This window comes from Rhagoletis pomonella, unplaced genomic scaffold, assembly GCF_013731165.1.
Source record: "Rhagoletis pomonella isolate Grant_MI unplaced genomic scaffold, Rhpom_1.0 Rhpom_scaffold_00008, whole genome shotgun sequence".
Taxonomy (NCBI): domain Eukaryota; kingdom Metazoa; phylum Arthropoda; class Insecta; order Diptera; family Tephritidae; genus Rhagoletis; species Rhagoletis pomonella.
This window is the reverse complement of record NW_023458562.1, coordinates 26,911,920-26,927,851: the sequence shown is the minus strand read 5'-3', so window position 1 is coordinate 26,927,851 and position 15,932 is coordinate 26,911,920. Positions and strand designations below refer to the sequence as shown.

At 39.3% G+C, this 15,932-nt stretch overlaps 1 protein-coding gene across 1 annotated transcript in view; it reads left to right on the top strand.

The window, feature by feature from the left end:
- Positions 1–15,932, top strand: part of LOC118745242 — an 88,465-nt gene that overhangs the window by 46,214 nt on the left and 26,319 nt on the right. Inside the window, exon 6 of the mRNA XM_036478769.1 lies at positions 1–664. This exon is cut by the window's left edge and continues 3 nt beyond it. Coding sequence (XP_036334662.1) covers positions 1–664 — 664 coding nt within the window. The remainder of the gene's footprint in view (positions 665–15,932) is intronic.

Genomic DNA, 15,932 nt, shown 5'->3' with positions numbered 1-15,932 from the left:
GCTAGTCGGAAAATCGACTGAGGATCAAATACACGGTCTCACCTACTTGTTGGCCAAGGAAATGCAGAATAAATTGAAGATGCAGCGCAAGAAGTTGCAGCTCGGGGAAGGCCATGGCGCACACGGCAATACAGCACCCATAGTTTTCCCCCACGAATATCCACCGCTTGCCAAGGTGAAACAGCAGCAGTTGCAAGCGCATGGCGGCGGTGGCATACATGGACGTCTAATCGGCATGGCCAAGTCAAAAGAGTACATACCAATCGTGGAGCAAGCACCTGCAGGTGAACAAAAGGCGGCTGCTGATAGCACCGGCAGCGGCGAGTCAGAAGGCCATAGCTCGGTACATCGCATTGCTATACCTGCTGCCAAGCAATATGTCGCCATTAAGGTTGAGCCAAAAGCGCCGTTGCCACACTCGTTTGTCGAATACGGGCTCTCACCCAACTACCACGGCTTAAAAGGCGCTGGTAAAGGTGCTGAAAGTGGAGAAGGTAGCTATGGTGGTCAGAAAACGAAATTATTAGTTGAACAAGTCATACATCATCCGAAAATGAAATATCATGGAGGCGGCAGAGCTGTGCAAGCGAAAGCAATTGCTGCCGAGGCTGAACTGCATGGCGGCGAGGAATCTAGTGAGCAGAGTTTGAGCTACGGTGATGGGGTGAGTAGTGGAAAAGCTTTATGACCTATTTTTATAATTTAACACAAATGCTTATATATAATACATAGCACACCGACGGCTGAGTGGAAGAACGACATATCTCGGCCGCCGGTTCGAAAACGCCTTATCTCAGAAAATGGCTCAAGAACACTCTATCTTAGAATTTGGTTGAGAAACGCCCATAGATGCATTGTGTTCACTTAGGGCTAGCTTTGTCTCCTCAAAGCATGTTTAATTGAGAAAATATAAGATTTTTACAATATCTCTGTAGGACAAATTTTTTAAGCGGTGTAGATCACATAAATTCGTCAATCCTAACTCTGACAAATCGTCGGAAAACTAATGGTGGAAACATCATCGTCTTAGTTCAGCTAAGGCTACAAAGTGGTAGAGCAAGTGTTCGACATTCTCGATTTCCTCTTCGCCCCTGGAACTGCGACAGCGGTGCTCGTTGAAAATTCAATTCTGCTTTCATATATCCCCATTGTGACATCCTGAGAAGCCTAAGTCGGAAGAAGGTCACCAGACCACTCATTAGGCAGTTTTTGCCATATGTGTCACTTTACAACTTAGTTCTTCATGTCGTGGAGTCTGAATATTTTGTGGCGAAATAACCTAGTAAGGGTACAGTAGAAGGAAACACATTAGCCTCTACCTAGAAAAACTACAACCAAGCGTAGTGAGCACTTTTCGGGTCTTCGTAACCGGGATTGCCCAAATTTATAGTGGGCCGAAGGCTGTCATTCAGCAGCATTTGAGTGAAAGCTCTTTGGGAATATTTCGGAGTACAGGGCTTCCGATAGGATCACCGCAATAGCCATTGATGTCTCTTTCGTCGTTCCTTACAGGGTTTGGAATTTAATCCTAAGAAAGAATCAAATGAGTATAAGCTTAAATCATATCTGCGACTCGTCTGAAGTGTGGTTCAGTTTAATTTTCTTTTACTTGTGCAGTGTGTGGCAATTTTTTAATATTCTGTGCTACTTTGCCCAGCAGCAGCCATTCACTTTATGATATTTAAATGCCTGCGACACATTTTCAACATCACGTCTTGAGTACTCGCCCTCGTACCGCAAAAATGTCGTCTACTCCAAAAGTATGTGTTCACACAAATACACGTACATATTTACTTGAAGCTTTCTGCAGTAAATCTTTAATCACTTTAAGCCAAAAAGCGCGTAAAAGCTAAAAGCACGCGGCAATGAGCTAAAGGAGGTGATGAGCCGGCAAACGAACGTGGGCATTAAATTGCCGCAAAAGAAAAGACGTTGGGATTTGCGCAAACTTTACGTGCAAAATGACAATGAAAAGCATAGACATGCGTTGGGTGGTACGAATAAGTGGGTGGGTTCAAGCAAAGCAAAGTAGCAAGAGAGTGCGAGGACGGAAGCTAAAAGTAGCGGCAAGGGCAAGCAGAGGTAGTAGAGAAACCAGGCTGAGCAAGCTGATGTGATGGCAGAAGACGTAGGTAAAATAAAAATTAAGTAGCAGAGAGACAAAGTAGATTACCAACTTGGACTGGGAAAGGGTTAAAAAAAATGGTCCCACTTTGCCTTCGACTTTTGTTGACGAAATGACGGCATATCGATGCAATTGGCGGTATTTTCATTAAACGTTGTTGTATTTCCAGCTTTTCTTTGAGTTCGATAACTATTTCCCGGCAGTGTATAAATTGTATTGCTTTTTTGTTCTTGCCCAGCGTACGCGGACAGCAGTCAAACGCTCTACCTTAGCTCATTTTTAAAAGTCTTTTCTTTCGCTGCCAGCTACAGCTGTCTTCTTCTTTCTCTTCTTAGCACAATTCCCTACAGACTTCTTTAATCCATTAGTTTACGAGCTTGTGCGACGTTAGCTCACTTTTTTTGTTCTCCACATTTTTCCCAGCCCTGCGCTTCTTGCATACCCGTCTTCCTTTGGCTCTGCATTCAAATGCGTTTGGCGCGCATTTTCGCTTTGGCAAAAGTTCTCCAAGCGTATAATGAATACTCAAATACTACAAGTAAAAAAAGAATGCTCTGTGCATACATATGTATATACATACCTACATACATACATACGAAGTTGCGAGTCATTGTATTGCCGTCAATATACATAGTACATAACCGTGCAAGGCCGCTTAAGCTTCCACTCCTTCTTCATTTCTCTAACTCTGCCCTTATCATCGTCATCATCATTCTTGGCTCATTGCTTTGCACATTTAAATTCACAAGCTTAATCCGCAACGCGTTTGTTAGTCGCAAACACACCGGCGCGTCGTGCACCAGCTTCAGTTTGAGTGTCGTATGCTTACCTTTTTTACTTCCTTCGCCCCTATTTCCATCGTTTAGTTTTGTGCACCTCTCTCTCCCCACTCTACCTCTAACATGCAGCATAATCGACATTGAAAATGTTTGTCGAACTTGAAAATTATTCGATTAAGTGCATTACCGGCGAGACATGGATCCGCAATCATAGCAAAAGCGTCCATTATATCTACACAAAGTTGTACATATAAATTTATGTAAGTACATAGCAAACAGAGGCAAGCAGACACATCACTACATGAGCCTAGGCAAATACAAATATTCACACAAACGCACTCGTATCCCGCATTCTACATACATACATACATATGTTTGTATGTGCATCCCGCCAGCAGCTGTTGAAGTTTTACGTAAATCGAAGCGCATTGAACGAAAACTACTTGTACTTAAGTATAAATATGCGGCAACTCCTTTCTTTCCTCACCTACCGCATGCCAAACTAAAGTAATCAAACCCGTTAGGTAAGCCAACTAAAGCTACCAGCAATTCGTATCGCATACTGTCACGAACTTGGCCGTAGTCAAGACTCACACCAACGCATTACGTGTGCCACAACCCAAGCAACTACTCCTTTTCGACGGGGTGTATGTTGCTCTCACTATCCTACAACTCCACGCACTCAGTATTGTTTCTCAGCAGTATTGCCATATGTGGATTTTTTTGATGGGCCGAAGGTTTAAATGAATTTTGAAAACGATAGATGATATCCTAGAGCTTTTCTGGTTTTTATATGAAAAAAATTAATATGGCTAATGGGCAAAGCAAAATTGAGAGAGCTTTTATTCTGACCCTTCATATAAAATGTATAGAATGCTTTAAAAAGCTTCTCCCGCGGAATATGATTTGGTCTATATAAATCCGTATAAAGTTCTGCAAAGTTTACTTATTCCATGACCGAGTGAGAGCTTTAATCACGTGCCCGTCTGTATCAAAATGTCCTAGTCTTATATAGTGTACATATGCTTGTCTATAAGAAACGAAAATAGCTTTTAATTTGCGCGTTCGTATACAGCTAATGCAAAGCTTTAAACAGCTTTTCCAGCGAATGTGTTTTGACTCTTACTGATCTATATACTTTAGTGTATATAAAGCTTAAAAGAGCTCAGCACATTTACAAACTTTAGGTCATCATTGTTTTATAGCAGCGATGGGCAGAGAGAGCTTTTACTCTGGATGCGCCTGTACTAAAGTATAGAAAGCTTAAAAGAGCTTTGCCCGCGGGCAAGGCGGTGCCCATCACCGGTTGGAGAATGTTTTGCGATACTTAAGTTATAGTAGAAAACGTTGCCTGTTTTTCTTTCAACTGGCAGCACTACTTCTCACTCCCACTCGCTGCAGTTTACAAATCGTTGCGCACACTAACGCACACCCCATCGCACCACTTCATTACTTCAGCCGCTTGCTTGCTTATGCGCCTAAGTGTATGCTATGCACTCCTACCATGACCACCTTTAAGGTAAACTCAATGAGTCTGTCAACCTGCAGCATAAGTACTACATAGCAAGCGAATGTGGTGCTATTGCATTAAGTATGTTTTTCTTAATGTTGTTTGTGTTGTTGTTTTTTGCCATGTTATTGCTTGTTTGCTTGCTCGTTTCAGTTTGAGTTTGAGTTACTTGTAATCCCTTGAGTTATGCAATGGTTTTAAAGTTGCTCTTCAATATACTCCTCTTACTTGTACCCTCCTATTTTGGCTCATAGTCTCGGCGCTTGTGTGTTCTCCTAACTATTATATGCCTTCTTACTTAGCACATTATTCCTGCTTAACGTTGGTTGAGCATACGAGTACTACGTAAGCATTGGAGTTGTCGATGTTTTGTGGCTGTTAGTGGCATGTTTTCTTGTATAAGTACTCCTTTTTTTTGGGTTGTTTTTGCTGAAGTTAGTATATTGGTGCTCGTTTACTGGGTATGAGGCTTACACGAATTTGCTCAAAACATGTGTTTGCATACTTTGTATAGTGAGTGTTGATGGCTAACAGGCAATTCAGATAAATACTTGAGATTAGATTGAAGCAAAAATAAGCAGGTAGTATAAACTTTTGACCATACAATATTAGAAAAATTGTTTAAGTTGATATAAGGTGTGTTAAAAAAGCGAAAAATTAACTTGAACCCAGATTTTTTATTACGGAGGCCATTTTAAATATGCAGATAAGAATTTTGATTTCCTGCCAGACATTATGGCAGTATAAGGGCTATATGACTACTGAAAAAAAAAATTTAACTCTAGGCGCATTTCACAGAATCCCTAGCGTTTTGATTAAGTAAGGCTGGAGAACTCACCAAGGCATATCAATTTTCCAGATCTAAAAGCTTCAATCTCAGTGTCTTATGTAGATTAGGGTGGTCCAAAAATAGATGGTAAAATAAATTTTTTTTTGAGCTTTCCTGCTGCCACCCGCGAAATTATAAAAAATGGAAAATAAGTATACCTGCATTTTTATTTTGAAACCGGTTAGTATTTAACCTTGCCGCCGCACAGTGGTATGAGCCTAAGTTCTAGCGCGCCAAAAGTCTGTTTCATATGTAATTTATATTTATATTTATGTTAGAGTAATTTCTGGATGGTGGGGGTGCACTTTTTCAGAACTCAAAAAAATTTATTTTCCATATATTTCGAAAACTTTTATACTTTTTTATACTTTAACCCCATGTTCTTATTCAGGAGAAAATCCCAAGTTAATTTGATTTGGAGAAACCAGCCCTAAAAGTCTTAAGTTAAAAAATCGTAGACGTTCTTGTCGAAACTTGTAGCAAATATTCCTACTCTTAATTTTTCAGTCATTAAAGCAAACTTAACCTGCACTTAATTTCGATATTTTCACTTCACCTATCCCAATACGTGCATACTTTTAGCGGCTTAGTGCTGCGCCTCAATATATGCAGTACAACTCCAGTAGTTGCCACGTTGGGCACGTAATGTGAAAAGCCATCAATGTCAGCTGGTTGTAGGTTGCAACTAGAGAAGACATATTATATATATAAGTGTGCGCATTCTAGCTGGCTGCTTTACTTTGTGCGCATCGCACAGATCGCAGCTGCCTAACCCCACAAGTAATTTTCCTTTAGCTGCAGCTTAGATGCAACGCAAATTCATGTAATGTTCAATGTAAGGCAAAGAAAATGCGCGAAAATAATCAACAAGGTGCAAGCGTGTGAAAAGTGTTGAGAAGTATAGGAAAATGAGAAGAAGAAAACCGAAGTAAGCAAAAGTGTCATCCTATATACGCAATCACTGCTGCACACTTTCAGGCGCTGTCGCAGCCATTGATACTCACTCAAGCAGTTTGATGAACTTTTCACAGCAAAAGGCTGCATTTTTCGCCCAAGAAACTTTGACACAAGAAAATTTATTGGTAAAATAGAGACGAGGTAAAGAAATTGCATGCACACACAAGTCATCACCTAGACAATTTTTTTTTTTTCTTTATTTTTGTTTATTCAGACTCTTAAAATTTCGTGTGCTTTTTTCTTCAAAAATTAGTAAATAAATACGTGTATGTTTGTGCTCTTCTTAGTTGAGCATTTTTTATCTTCCGCTCCACAAATGCTTTCACTCAGCTTTCGCACAGCGTTGACGGAAATTGGAAGCGATACGCCTTTCTATGCTGGTGATTGTGCATAGATTGTAGAAAGTGCGAAAAGCAATTGACAAGGCTGCTTCAAGTTGCAATAGCGATGAGTAAAATAAATCAACTAAATAAAAAAGCAACAAAATTAGGAAGTGTAAGGAAATATGCCGTTGAAAACTTGCAAAAGTAAGTAAGAAAATAAGGAAATTAAAGCTGATGAGTTAGGTGCTCAGCGCTGGTGCTTCGCTGTGAAATTCGCTTTGGACTTTATAAATACTTTAATAGAATTCGATAGAGAGATAGATATAAACCTGATATGTAAATAAAACAAATAGGGCAAAAGTTTTCTCGACACACGTAAGATAGCCTAACTTTTCGTGTAAACCAAGAAAGTTGGAAATTTCCGAAGGATTCAAAAATTTCTCTCAATAGGAGCAGTGACATAGTAAAAAGGAACACTAAAAACTACCTGTAATGGTGGATGACCGAGCATAAGTTTAGAACGGCCTCTAAAAAGCTTACCGATTAAATTGCTGTCGGCATCACAAATAGTTTAGGTAAATTAAGAACAGAACTGCTTATAACGGACTGTAAAATAGTGAAACATAGCTAAGCCAAATTGATTTAGCAAGGGAAATATTTATTATTGGAAATTTTTAATAAATCCTTATCGTCGGGCACTTCTGTAGACAATTGGAAATTAGCGTTCATCACTCCCATTTTTAAAAGTGGTAACAAAAACCATATCAGCAACTACAGACCCATTTCAAAACTTTCTGCCACGTCAAAACTTTTTGAGTACATTGTCCAAGACAAGCTTTTGTCTGCTGCTAAGAATTCAATATGTCCGCAGCAGCATGGCTTTATACCGGGCCGCTCAACGGTATCAAATTTAGCAGTGTTTTCAGATGACTGCATAACTGCTTTCCAATCAGCGCTTCAGGTTGACACGGTCTATACTGATTTTTCTAAGGCTTTCGATAGGGTGTCCTATAGTATCCTGTTAAAGAAGTTAGCCTGCATCGGTTTCTACTCAGTTTTCCTGAGCTGGATTTCATCGTACTTACACAATCGTCGTTGCATGGTTGTTTTCGACAATGTTAGGTCTCTGCCTTTTGTTGCACGCTCAGGAGTCCCGCAAGGTAGCATCCTGGGTCCATTGCTTTTTACCTTGTTTATTAACGATATCTGTACATGTTTCTCCTCGTCAAAGTTTCTGCTTTACGCGGATGATCTTAAGATTTATGCTCCGATCAGTAACTCTCTCCATTCTCAATTTATGCAAAACGATATCGATAATGTTAACAATTGGTGCATAAAAAATCGTCTTTCGTTGAATACAAATAAATGCTTTTATGTTACCTATGCTAAACGTTGTAATATTATTCAGAGCTCTTATCATATTTCCATGTCGCCACTACAGCGTTTAAATGAAATTAAGGACCTTGGAGTAATTTTTGACTCAAAGTTTACATTCGCTAATCATATAAATTTTATTATTACAAAATCGTATTCCATGCTTGCTTTTGTAAGGCGCCATGGTAGGGAATTCACCGACCCGTATACACTGAAACTTTTTTGTACGCTCCAGGCTTGAATACGCGTCCTTTATCTGGTCTCCTTATTATGCGTGTTATATTGCTAGGATTGAGCGGATCCAAAAAAATTTCTTACGGTTTTACTTCCTATGAATCGAGATGCCTGTTGATAAACTTAAAATCCTTGCAAAGTAGGAGATCATCTTCTCTTTATCTTTTGTTTTTGATCTGACTAGTCTGTGGTATTGTAGACTGTCCCGTACTCCTTGAGAGCATTTTCTTTAATATACCTGCCAGACCTCTACCCTGCTCAGAGTCTATATGCACGAAATGCTCCCATCACTAGAGCCTTAATTGAATTCAACGGAATTTATAAATATGTTGATATCGATTTTTCAACTTCAAAAAATCGCTTTAGGAATTCTCTGAATCTTTTTTATAAGTAGCTTTATTTTTTCTTATTATGTATTAATAATGTCAAACTATTTTCTACTTAGCCTATAAGAATTTTTATTGTATTCATTGCCTAAATAAATAAATAAATAATCTCTTTAAAATAAATGGTGGCAAATCAAAAAAGGATCACATAGGAAAATACTATTTTTCGGCCAAAGTATGTCTTTTCAGCATTTTTTCTAGTCATCGTGATGCTAGGTAAGGTTTACATTCGAGAAAGAAAAGTATTTTCACAGAAAGTTCTGACACAGTTTGGCTAAGAAAGTCTCGACAAAGAGTTGCTGAGACATTCTAGAGACGAACGATCCTTTAAGGTGGCTTAAAAGCGGTTGAAAGTATCAGATTGACTTGGTCAAAGGCTCAGGTAATACTCAGTCAATTTAGAGGCGAGTATAGGTCGTGTGGCGTCCCACAAGAAAGGGTTGAGAGACTGCCGAGGGATGAACGGGCTGAGAATCAGAACCATATTGGCAATAAACGAGGCAATAAATAGTCGCGATCTCGGTAGCGACAGCGGTTGGTGTTGGCCACTCTTAGCAACTGTGATACAAATGAAGTTGGTATTGGTAGACAATCGATGACTCTGGTCTGTATTCAGTATTGGCGAATTTCGGCAGTAATGGCGAGAGCGCTGATGGCGATCAGTAAATGTACTACTGGGCCGGCCGATGATTACTTGTATTGTGGATGAACTGGTGGCGACCGGTAGATGGGAAAATGGGTCGTCCAGTGGTTCTCTGTAATAGTGAATGCTGATGGAGCATTAGGGGTTCTCGGTAAAGAACAGTGGTTCTCGGTAACGGTGGATCGTCCACAAAGAGTGACGTGCTGAGCGTGATTGCATTTTGAGATTCGCATGGCGGTAGACAACCTGTAAGCGTTGCTGCCTGACTAAATGTATATGTACTCTAAATTAGCTGGCTTTATGTGCTCTGTGGATTGAACACAGTGAATTTTTTGTTCGTTTTTAATGATTTCCGTTTGCCAAATTACTATGTAACTAGTTCTAAAAGGACCCCACAACATTGCTACGTTCCAAAGTTGCTAATTATTTCTGGAGTTTGTATTTACCAGAATTTTTTAACTTAATTTGCTTAGGGAAAGTGCATTTTATGCAAATTATTTCAGTCGGTTTTTAGAAAAATTTTAATCTCTTAAAACCTGACCCTCAGGACTACTTTGTTTTCCTTGACTGAGCGTACAGTAGGTTATGCTTCAATAAAAAAAGTACGAATATGTTCAGAATTTAAATAAAAAGATCATTAAGAGCAATGCAGATTACCAAGGAAATTTTATATTTATCAATATGTATGTCATAATCGGTGTTGCAGTCGTCATCGATATTGTCGTTTATGTTGTTATGTGTATTTATATCGATTTTTTAAATCAATGTACATATTTATCGATATTATTATCATTATTTTTATATTTATCGTTATCGTTATCGATATATATAAATGTATCGCCACCATTGTCATGATAATTGGATAAGGAGGCTTTTAGGGATCAATTCCTCAAAGCCAGCCTTTGTGCACCTGAACATTTTCTTTAAAAACACTTTCTCACACTCTATTGTGCTAATCTACTTAAAATTGTTTGAAAATGAAGGCACTTTCCACCGCCAATTTACTTGGATTGCTCTCCTTCCCATGCTTCTGATTTTAAGTAGACTTTTTTCTGTCTTTCTGCTTTTCTTGTCAATAATTTCTACTGACACCGCAGCGACCACAAGTTGCCAAGCGCATTCCTGTGTTATTGAGCTGCGTTGAGCTGTTCGGAATACTTACTCGCCATCTTGTTTGCTTGGTACGCCGCTTGACTTCTTTTCACTGCAGTTAAGCTGATTTCATTTTATTTATTGGAAAATTTGTTAAGAAAGCTCCCTTTCACAGATTCTGCTTCTCCTTTTTGTCTATCGGTAAGCAGGCAACTTTTTTTATACACCATTGCAGTTGACAAATTGTAATGCAACTATCCAAGTAGACAAATGCTAGTAACGAAATTGAATACATATAGCAAAAAATAAAAGAGGGAGTAGTAAACAGAGCAGCAAAGTATGCAACAGAAACTGTAGACGAAGTTGCCTGTGTTAAACAACCTGCCTCCTCTACCTACGATATTGCACCTACCTACCTATAACTTGTCAGTCAATCAGCTTCAAGACTTCTCCAATGATGCTTGAAAATAGCTTTCGCATAGCTTTGCTTTGCCGTGCAGTTATCAAAACATCCCTGCGTTCAGCTTGCAGTTCCACCAACTCCTCCGCTCTCCATCAATTTAGGTATTCACAAGCTTTTCCTCGATTTTATTTCTTCCTACGTAAACATTTAAAAACAAGTCTCCTTTTGCACTCAAATACTGCCTGCGCAATACCACTACTTTTGTTCATTTCATCGCATACTTTGCGGCTTATTTTTACCCTAGTTCTACCAGGCTGTATGGTTGGCAGCTTATTGCGCATTAAATTGAAAAGCAACTTATTTTTATTCATTCATTCATATGAGCAAATCGTGTTTTTCTTTCTAATTGAATTTTCTGCTTTTATAGGTACTCTATTTAATATCACATTCCCAGGTCGTGTGTAGCGTATGAAAATATGCAATAAAGGTGTCTGCTTCTGGCATATAAGAACATTTTATGTAAGATCTCTAAGATCTCTACGGTCGTAGGAAGGTTCTTAGAGAATAAACCTTACTGAAACTCTAAGAAATGAGCTCCCAAGACGTAGAACCAATTTTAAGAGGGTTGCCACTTGTGTTAGAGTTCAAAATAAATGTTATCAACGAGTTTGATGAGATATTTTATATGTGCATCAAAACAGCGAGAGGTCTGAGAAATCTTCATTTCGGAAAATATTTTAAGAGGGTTGCCACCTGTTTGGAAAATCAAGATCAAATTAATTAACAAGTTAAATGAAATATTTTATTGTGTGTGTCAAAGGAAAGAGGGCTAAGTAAGCTTCATTTCTTAATTGTTTCCGAAAAGAGTTGCCACCTGTTTATAAATTAATAATTAGTTTAAAAAATAAGTTTAATAGAAATTTTAATATAGGTTAGAAAGTGAAATATTTTTTATGAAGTTTGCCACCTCCTTAGAAGTTTAAAATTAATTTAACTAACAAGCTAAAACAATTATTTTAATATGGCTGTCAAACCAGGGTTTTAAAAAAGGTTTATTTCAACAATAATTTTGACGAAGGTTGCCACCTGTTTAGAAATTCAAAATCAACTTAATAAATGAGGTAAAAAAAATATTTGAATATGGTTGCATTGCAACCTTAGTCTGACCGATGCCGGACAATCACAATATTCTCCGGCGTCTCCTCGTTTTCAAGGCAAAAACTTCTCTGTGGAAAGAGCAATCCAGCGCATTTGAGAGCGCAAGTGATTATGACCCGTCAAGTAGCCAATAAGCAACTTTCCATCGACTCTGTTCAAAAGATGTATATTTTTCATAGCGAAAGGATAACCAAAAAGTCTGGCCAATCTAACGCCCCACTATTTACAGCGTTCTGAGTTTACCCACGAGGAGCGAGGAGGAGCAACTGAATCCGCATAACTATTCCGGCCTCACAAATACAGACGATGAGCCTTCCCTTGCCAATTCGTCGGCAGCCTCGTTACCTACGACCCTGCAGTGTCGTGGTTACCAGCATAGTAATACCGTGTTCCTTGCTGTCCTTGACGAGCCTGGAGGTGATCGTCCTGTTGGAAACGGTTGCTCGGCTAGCTGAAAAAATAACTAGAAACATGCTTTTAAATTTTGCTCAAGGTTCGGTCTGACAAGTTTGGTCCCCGGCCCGAAGACACACTTTTCTGCTCTGCCCTCCATATTTGATCCGTCTGGGTGCCAGTGTACATATCTGGAATCTAGTTCTGGTAAACCTTTTGACCAGACATCTCGATCTGGAATTTTGACCTGAAATTTCCTTCCAAAGCGACTATCTACGAAAGATAAGTTGTTCTTTATACAGAATCGGCTGAATTAGCTAAAATTTGGAACAAAAATTTACCATGTCCTGAGTCATAATTTTTACACCAGAATTCCCAGGATATGCAAATATTGAGACTGGCTCGATTAAGACAACCATCTGAGTAAGAGCATCAAAATTATCAGCATAACTCTGTAGCATTCGGTACAACAGACTGAGGTGGAACTTTACATATATGGAAATGCATACATATGTACGTACATATAAACATTAGCACGCATTTATTTCCTTAGGCTTACATAAAGTACGAGTAGTTAGAAGTCACGTGTCCTGCTAGTTGACTACGATGCAGAGATTTTTCCACTGTCCACTTATTGTCTCACGTGCCATTTTAGCTAGCCTTTATGGAACATTTCAACACATTAACAAACACTTATACACATGGATTTGTAAATTCATTGCACTTGAGTATGCAAATGCCTCCAGCGTATCCTAGTAAAATGCCTCTACTTTACAGGGTTTTATTCATCCTCCCCGTGGTAATTCATAAATACCTACAAGTATTTGTCGAATACCATTTCTCCAAACAAAAGCCCATTGCCCAGTCTGCTGCTGTAGCTTGCTGCGTCTGTTGGCCCCATCTGCCTGCAAGTCGCTTTAATTTTACACTCCAATATGGCAGGCTGATGACGGCTTTTTATTTGTATTTGCCTAACCATTACATTTCTGCCTTTGCGCCCCGGCATTTGCGGAGAAAATATTCACATTTACTCGCATATGCACTTACTCGCATACTTATGCACATAAGCTCCCTGAAACAATTGCACGTTTTAATCTACATATGTATGTATGTTTGTGTATGTATTCATGTCGGCATTTGCAGTTGTTGTTGTTGTCAGGACTAAAAATTCAATGTATGTTCACTTTTCAGTTGTTCAGCTTGTTTGTGTGCTGCCTTGCTTGCATTTGATTTGCGAGACACAGTTGAACTGACCATGAAATGCGCAAGCCAACAACAATAAGCTCCGTGTAGTACAACAGCAAAGCAAAAACAAGAACAACAATAATCAGCAATAAACACTTGTTAAGTGCACAATTTACGCCGCACTGGCACTTTTTCCAACCGAAAGGGTTCTTCTTTTCTTCTCTTGCTACTTACTGGAGTTTCCCAGCGTAAGAGTCAGTCATGAAGATCTGCCCCTCGAATCGTCCAAATGATTTAGTTGGATGGCTAGCCATGAAATTTTTTCATATGAGCTTTTATGCATCAGCGGAGAGGGGACAAGACTTAGCGAAATTTCGTCTAAACAGGTGTGACTGTTATTGCTATTTTTGCTTATTCGCAGATTTTCACACATTTGACGGTGGAGAAGTGAGCTTTTTAAGTTACATTCAGAAGTAAAGGATTCAATGTTTGGAAAATTCTGGTAAAATCGGCTTCGAAGGCAACCACGCCTTTTTCTTTACCCTTTCTAGGCTTGGTCTTTTGGAAATGTTGACGAAGAGGGCAAGATAAAGTGCTAACAACTTTACTTAACTTAACTTGCTCTCTTCTTAATTTCCTTGCTGTCTTAAAGAAGAGTTGCTCAGACGATGGCGAAAAAAGTTCTTCAGTAGGTTTGTATGCAGCTGTCCTTCGAAAAATAGGCCTCTGACAAAAAAAAAAACGATATTTTTGGCTCTTCTGCCTTAATCATGGCAGCTTGGACTGCTACCAAATCTCTCGGGTGCTAAACTCTTAAAAGCACAGTTACCCACGGACGTAAAACCGGAGAGCGTATCAGCTCACACGATCTATATTACGGGATCTGCGTTTTAACAAAAACTCACCACCGCTTGACCGTGACGTAGACGGTGCTTATCTCCCTTTCTATCAACAGCAAACTTGATATGTTTCTACGTACTTCTGCGCTACGCTTTTTACACGTTCGTGGGTAACCGCGCTCTTAATGCAGAAATAATTATTATAATCAATGTCATTTCTAGGCGCAACGCACGCCCTGGGTCTCTTAACTGAAAGGTCTCTATCTGGTCACTGCAAGTCAATGGTTCTAAGATCAGTATCGTAATGGGATCTTAGTTACTCCCTAGTGGCATGGGTTCCTCTTCTTGGCTCGCGGAGGTGCGAGATTCCAAGATCGTTCTTGCCGCATTTGTCGAGCCTTAGGTTCAACATTTTCAGATCTTCCAGCAGCTCTTTTGTTGTAATCATATACTCTGCACCTTGGATGGACGCGACGTCATGTGCTGGTAAATGTAATGGTGAGGTTGCCTGTATCATCGACGTACATGTGGTCGCTTTTATCTTAGGTTTAATGTTGATATACGGGTTATGGTAGTTCGTTATGGCTCCCCCGCAATGTCTGAGGAGGTATATGGACTCCCTGCGACTTGGAGCTTGACTTGCTTGCTCGTCTAAATATGCAGGTGCCCGAGCGGTTTCATCGCATCCTCTGCAGTGGTGTAGAGACTTCCTGTTTGAACGCCGTTTACTTGCCACCGTTTTTCTGGTGAGCGGAAGCAACCCGCTTCTGTTCTTCTAAGTATCGTGTCTATGTGCGGTTTCGCTACTTCTTCGAGAACTTACCTAATGGTCCCCCTCTTGCCAGTATGCCTAATCACTAAGCATTCTATCGCCAGCCAAGACACTTACTTCTTGAAGCGAAGTGTGTCGCTTTATCCTGTCAGAAGGCCCGAGGATGGCATGTTAAGCCTGCCCTTATAAAGCGTGAATTCCCTGCTTGGGTACTGCTCGAACGATAACACTCGATGATTAACGATAACACTCTGCTGATTGCGATTATCAGAACCGCCCAGTAGAAAGAAGGCGCCTAATCCCCTAAAACTGGGCATATGCACATCCCTAACGAAGTATAAAATAAGTTAATGTAGTGTTTTGTCATACGGATCTCACAGAAACAGAGATCGGCGGATTTTTAAAACATTCACATTTTTGAGATGGTTGCCACCTGTATACAAAAATTAAGATTAAAAAATGTTTTTGGTATTAATTTTTTAAGCAACTTATCTTCATATATAGAGCTCAATTTTAAGGGGAAAACTTTTTGCAAATAGGGTTGCCACCTAGCTGAAAAAATTATTTAAAAATTAAAATATTTTTTTCTGAGCATCCTACAAAATATGTTTGGGTATTCCTTAACCCATACTTTTAGCGAAGCGTTGCCACTTTTTAGTATTCATGTATGTATTTCCATCTTTAAAATCAAAAAAAAAGGTTGCCTACACATCTAAGAAAGGTCATTCGTATACTTTAAGATTAGTCGCTAAAGAGCAAATTGGCTACAAGCAAAAACATTTTTGAAACAGATTGGACCCTATAGTGCTTCTACTTATTTTTTTTTCATATTAAGAGAAAAAAATATATAAAACGATAATTTCAAACTTACCATGATTCGTCATTACTAATTAACGTTCTCTCAAAGCTTAAGAATGCCACTTAGTTAGT